The following is a 6,666-nucleotide window of genomic DNA, read 5'->3' on the forward strand; positions in this document are numbered from 1 at the left end:
ACATTATTAACTGATGGGTACAGCACCATCTTGCTGACAACATAGTTTTGACGTGGGTCTCTGTAACTTCAAGTTACACCTCTAACATACTACAAGTTCCACCCCTTCATGTTATGCCCCTGTCTTTCAGTTTGCAGACAGAACCTACTCTATCTTTCAGCAACCTGGGTTGCCAGTTGGGGAAAATCAGTGTGTTTAATTTCAATCATGAAGTGCATGGTCAAAAAATGCGCCCTCTAGAGGACAGTAGCAGCCTCCAAAATGAGAGACAGATTCAGAGTTATAAAAAATCCACACGAGGTGGACATTAATTACAAAAAAAAAACACAAATATTACTAAATGTAAACATTAGCTGAACCTTTTACACTGTGATGCTGAGTCCACAGTAAACACGGAGCATCACTTGCTTTAGTTTACTCTGAGAATGTTTTTCCTCCTCAAGTGAATTTGCACAGAAGATGCGATTGAAAAGAATTCTGCACATTTGCAGCAAATCCATTGCACATTTCGCTTCATTTGCTCCGCCTGGCAGAAATTCAGCTATGTTTTACACATTTACATTGATTTTCTACTTAATATACTCACAAGCATACTCAATTTCAGTTTCACTTGTGTCAATCTGGCAACCTGCGCATGTCATTTTAAGGAGGAGCGGCTGCAGACAAAAAGCCCTCTCCAATATTTTGAATTTGAACTGCAATATCTAATTCAACCTCTCCTAATTCAATCCTACATATGGCACCTTTAAAAATAATGTCCAGCAGGATGCAATACCTTGTCTAACTGTTCCTCACTTCCATCAAAACCTCCTCCGATGTCCAGGATATTCATCTCGAAGCCGAGCTCTTCCTAAGATCAGTAATTTACAACACATTATTGCAAAGAAACATATTGACAAAGCTCATATCTCTGGATTCAGCAGAAAAGCTCATGATATAAAAGACTTTTAGTTGGAAGAATTAGATCAGAAATTGGACGGACGAGCAGTGACTCACCCCCATATCAAAGACACAGCGGGCCTCAGAAACAGCACGAGAGAACTTCTCTACTTCCTGACAGCAGCTGGGAATGTTGAATCTGTGAAGAGAGAGAGAAAAAAAAGAATGAACTCAAAACACACCTCTTTTACCTCTCTCATAGATGTCATAACTGTGCATGACTGTGAAAGCCTATTTATAAGAAAAAAACATTTGTTTACGCTCTTGCTTTAAGAGCGTACACACACTATATACAGTTGCCTTGAACAAAATTTTCATTTTTGGATGAACTAACTCTTCAATATGTAATGCAGGAGGATTCGCTAAAGTTTTTGTCAGTATCTTTATAAATTAGAGATTTTTTTTTTTAAGTTAACAGTGTTTCCTCTAGGATTTTTTCCAGCTGTGGCCGCAGGCCTTTTTTTTTTTTTTTTTTTACACAGATCTACCAACTACCTGTGGCGTTATTCCAATGACAAATGTCGTGAGCGCAGTATTAGAAGTCGAGATCGCATTTATGTAATAGCCTACAGCATGCGGATCTCTTTGCTTGCGTGCCGATTTCCTCTGCTCGTGCACAAAACTTCTTGCACGCCCCTTCAAATATAAGCCGCTTCAAGAGCGCGCAGATCTTCTTGTGCGCTCTCAAATAAACACTGCTGAAGTGCGATTTAGTGCGCTTATGTAACGAGTATGTCTCCAGCATTTATAAGATTTGCGAGGAATATTTATGAATGTCTCCAATACCTACAGAGCAGCATAAATGTGTCCTGAAGTAAAATTAAACGGCTATACGTCATCTTTGCTGGCCTCACGCACCTATCTGTCAGCCAGTCAGTTAGTCAGCACTACTATAGTTACAGAAAAGTTTGCACTGTTATAATTCACTTACCTTTTGATTGTTATCCGCTATTAAAAAAATATAATGTTTTGAATGAGAAGCTGTAATGTAGCCGTGGCCACCCGCCATGAAAGAAAGAATGTAGCGGAAACCATGGTTAACAAATTTTAAACCTTAGTTTGATAAAGCCTGCTGAAATGCAATGATGAAGCGTAACTGCAATCAATAGTATGCGAAAATAATAGTAAAAGGGAATAGGACTGCTTTAACTTCTCTTTTGGCAAGGCACTTCACTTGATTCTAATTAATTAAAACACTAATTTCTTTAAATCGGAGATGTTAAAAGTCATAAATTTAAAAACAAACACACAAGACCTAATTTGAGGGGTTATTTCCATGTCTAAATTCCCTGTTATGTGGCGTCCTTTATTAAATGACCTCCAAAAACAAGTGTATCTGAAAGTGGACAAACTGATGCTGTCAGGTTTTGCTTGTAAACTATTGATGTTATGTTCTCTATATTTATTTCTTTTATTTATTTATTTTCTATATATGTATGTTTTTGATGATTTAAATTTTAAATGGTTGTTCAATCCATCTCCAGGTTGGAGGAAAGTCCTTACCCCAGGTGGAAGAGTTTAAGTATCTCGGGGTTTTGTTCATGAGTGAGGGAAGGATGGAACGCAAGATTTACAGGCGGATTGGTGCGGCGGCAGCAGTAATGTGGTCGATGTACCGGTCCGTTGTGGTGAAGAAGGAGCTGAGCCAAAAGGCAAAGCTCTCGATTTACCGGTCAATCTACGTTCCTACTCTCACCTATGCTCATGAGCTTTGGATCATGACCGAAAGGACAAGATCTCGGATGCAAGCGGCCGAAATGAGTTTCCTTCGAAGGGTGGCAGGGCGCACTCTTATGGATAGGGTGAGGAGCTCTGACACCTGGGAGGAGCTCGGAGTAGAGTCGCTGCTCCTCCACATCCAGAGAAGTCAGCTGAGGTGGCTCGGGCATCTGTTTCGGATGCCTCCTGGACGTCTACCACTGGGAGGCAACCATGGGGAAGACCCAGGACACGCTGGAGGGACTATGTCTCTCGGCTGGCCTGGGAACGCCTCGGGATCCACCTGGAGGAGCTGGAGGAAGTGTCTGGGGAGAGGGAAGTCTGGGGTTCTCTCCTAAGACTGCTGCCCCCGCGACCCGGCACCGGAAAAGCGGCAGAAGATGAATGAATGAATGGTTGTTCAAAATGTGAAGTATTCAAATATGCAGTTGAAGTCTGAATTATCAGCCTTCCTGTATAATTTCCCCCCAATTTCTGTTTAACAGAGAGCAGATTCTCTTCAGCACATTTCTAAACCTAATAGTTTTAATAACTAATCTCTAATATCCGATTTCTTTTATCTTTGTCATGATGACAGCGCATAATATTTGACTAGATATTCTTCAAGACACTAGTATTCAGCTTAAAGTGACATTTAAAGGCTTAACTAGGTTAATTAGGTTAAAGTTAGGGTAATTAGGCAAGTCATTGTATTGTTCAGTAGACATTCCAAAACAAATACTGCTTAAGAGGGCTAATATTATTGAGTGAATATGCTGTAATGAGTCCAGCGAGACTTACTTGACTCCAGTGACTTGCAGATTGAGTTCTCCAGCAGCACACTCCAGCAGACGCCTGCAGTCCTTCAGTGTGGAGCCGAACGGTATGGCCATCTCCTCTTTCTCACAGCAGCTCTCCGACGTCAACAGCAGCAACACTCTGGTACACAAAAGAAAATGGGGGGGGTATTTGCATTAGTGATGTCATCAGGAAAAAAAACTCCAATAATGCACAGAAATTAGAAGGAAAAAAAACCTTGGTTGGAAGATTCTTCAAGCATCTCAAACATTTAGTCATATTTCACACCAAGTTGCAATTTGAGGGGGTGTATGGAAATGTATAAACGACCACAAGGGTCATCCCACTTAACACAAATTAAGAGAATCAATATTAGTAGTGTTTAAATATCAGTCTTGAACTACTTTTTGTTGTCACAATTAAATAGTACAATTGTTCAAAAGTAGGTTGACAAGCATGCATTTCTTTTGCACTTATACTGAAGTGATTCACGATATCCACTCTCCCATTTGTCAGTGTAATTGAACAATGCTCTGCATTGAGAAACATTAGACAATAGCAGGGGTCACCAATCTTGCTCCTGGAGGTCCGGTGCCCTGCAGGTTTTAGCTCCAACTTGCCTCAACACACCTGCCTGGGTGTTTCAAGTATACCTAGTAAGACCTTGATTAGCTTGTTCAGGTGTGTTTGATTAGGGTTGGAGCTAAAATCTGCAGGACACCGGCCCTCCAGGAACAAGTTTGGTGACCCCTGGCCTATAGTATATTCACTATGGGTTGACACGGTGGCTCAGTGGTTAGCACTGTGGCCTCACAGCAAGAAGGTCACTGGTTTAAGTCCCGGCTGGGTCAGTTGGCATTTCTGTGTGGAGTTTGCATGTTCTCCTCGTGTTGATGTGGGTTTCCTCCAGGTGCTCCAGTTTCCACCACACTCTAAACACATGCGCTATAGGTGAATTGATGAACTAAATTTGCCGTAGTGTATAAGTGTGTGTGAATGAGAGTGTATGGATGTTTCCCAGTACTGGGTTGCAGCTGAAAGGGCATCTGCTGTGTAAAGCATATAACATATGCTGGATAAGTTGGCGGTTCATCCCGCTGTGGCGACCCCTAATGAATAAAGGGACTAATCTGAAGGAAAATTAATGCATGAATGATATTCACCATGGTAATTGTAGTGATAAAAAAAAAATAATAAATTATATATATATATATATATATATATATATATATATATATATATATATATATATATATATATATATAAAAATTAAGTTTTAACTAGTTTTGCAAAAACAAGTCTCAATTATACATGACAAAAAATAAATAAAATTAATAAATAAATCTAAAAAAAAAAATAAATAAATAAAATAAAAAAATTACAATGATCTGTTAATTAGTGGTGGGCCGTTATTTGTGTTAACGTGCTGGTTAACGCGAGACTCTTAACAGGCGATAAAAAAAAAATATTGCTGTTAATCTATTCTTAAAGTTGGGTTGGGAGCTGGGTCTATTCTACACAAGCTATGATCACTTTCACCTTGATATTTTAGCGCGCAAGTATTTCTGACCGAACTGCACTGTAGTTGGTGAGAACGAGTCTTCGAACCGGTGTGTCTTCCTACTTTGAAATTTCCACATCAAACGTGAAATAGAATGAGTAATAGATGCAGTTCACTAAAGTGAATCTGATTAATGTTAGCTCCACCTCTAACCATCAGGCACCTGTAGCGTTCCAGTAAAACATATACAAATAAAATGAACCGGTCACTTTTTAAAATGAATGACAGAGAATAAAAGTCAAACTGGTGAGCGTCTGACAAAAAAAGTGCTCTTCATCAAATCAGCAGAAAGCCCTTCTGGATCTTTCTCTTACTTCGAAGACATGACTGACAACGCTTACATGGGCATCAGTAATCTAGTTATTTGCCTTAACAGACAATAATACAATAAGGTGTTTACGTGAAGTGCTTTCCTATACGAGTTTCCTGTCATCTTGGGTGACTTTAACTGCAGTTGGCTTGAGAAACCCATTCTCAAAGACTTACTTTTAGTCATTATTTGGGTAGCACACATTTTCTGAATGCCTTCGGCAGAATTCAAATGAGCCATTTAATCTAAATTAATTCTAAGATTACAGTGAGATTAATCTAGATAAAAAATTTTTTATCTATGCCTACCTAAACTTTTAAAACAAGTACCTACGTTGTCAAAAGGGGTGTGGGTGCAGTGCAATCTGAGCTGCATCCAATGCTTTTTAATGCGCTCACCTAACCCCACCCCTAACCCTACCCGTCACAGTGACGTCACTCACTCCATTGAGTGCATTGTGTCTGACATTGCATCGCTGAGTGCTGCAAACTCGGCTGCATCCAGATACTATTGAAATAGTCTGAATCGAATTAAAGGCTCTCATTACAGACATAGAATCAAACCATTTATACACACATTTAAAGTTAACTAATTTTGTATACATACTGTAATTCTATAAAATATTATTTAAAAGCAATTTAATAAAAAAAGAGAAAAAAAGCCCCCAAAAAACAAAAACAAAAAACACAACATTGATTTTAAAAGCTAATTAATTAGGGCAAAAATACAAGAATCACTTACCAGAGTTAAAATGAAATGAGTTTTAATATTTTAAATTAAAATGTTAAACTTTCTTGCAAAATAGTTTATTTTATGACGCTAATCAGTACAGTATGACTGCATAACTCACTTTGCTTTAGGATGACATCGTGCGATCTTCCTCATCTCTGCCTCATTGTCACAAACCAGGAGCGGGATGTTGTGTTTGGCTGCATATTTGATATGGGAGAGCTGTTTGCACGTGCCGCCCAGAATAATGTCCTGAGATGAGACGCCAAAGCCCTTAACCAAGTCCAGCTCATGCTGAAAGACGAGCACACAAGACCAAACAGATGAATGCAAGAATAGACATTTTAAAAATAGGTTTCAAAGGGACACAAATAGATAATGGGATTAATTTCTGTCTCGCTTCAATGAGACATTTTGTTTTATATTCACCTTGTTTGAACAAATGAAGCCAGTTCCGAGAGAAGCCAGCAGTTCAACAACTACAGGGCTGCTGTTGCTCTTAACGGTGTAGAAAGGCCGAATTTGGTCCATTTTATTTCTCCAGCGAGCCTGCTGCTGCACGATCACCCCCAGATCAGCAGCAAAAAACGCACTTTTCTGTGCCTAAAAACCAACAAAGACAATACTTCAG

General features: G+C 39.3%; 1 protein-coding gene across 6 annotated transcripts in view; it reads right to left on the bottom strand.

Moving 5' to 3' along the window:
* The window catches only part of azin1a (antizyme inhibitor 1a), a 124,801-nt gene that overhangs the window by 12,418 nt on the left and 105,717 nt on the right, over positions 1 to 6,666 (bottom strand). For all 6 annotated transcript variants that reach the window (XM_073924955.1, XM_073924953.1, XM_073924952.1 and 3 more), the window contains 5 exons: positions 6,465 to 6,638; positions 6,157 to 6,329; positions 3,439 to 3,576; positions 997 to 1,078; positions 776 to 850 (listed from right to left, as the gene is read on the bottom strand). In XM_073924955.1, the coding sequence (XP_073781056.1) occupies positions 776 to 850; positions 997 to 1,078; positions 3,439 to 3,576; positions 6,157 to 6,329; positions 6,465 to 6,638 (642 nt within the window). The remainder of the gene's footprint in view (positions 1 to 775; positions 851 to 996; positions 1,079 to 3,438; positions 3,577 to 6,156; positions 6,330 to 6,464; positions 6,639 to 6,666) is intronic.

Source organism: Danio rerio, chromosome 16 (assembly GCF_049306965.1).
Source record: "Danio rerio strain Tuebingen ecotype United States chromosome 16, GRCz12tu, whole genome shotgun sequence".
Taxonomy (NCBI): Eukaryota; Metazoa; Chordata; class Actinopteri; order Cypriniformes; family Danionidae; genus Danio; species Danio rerio.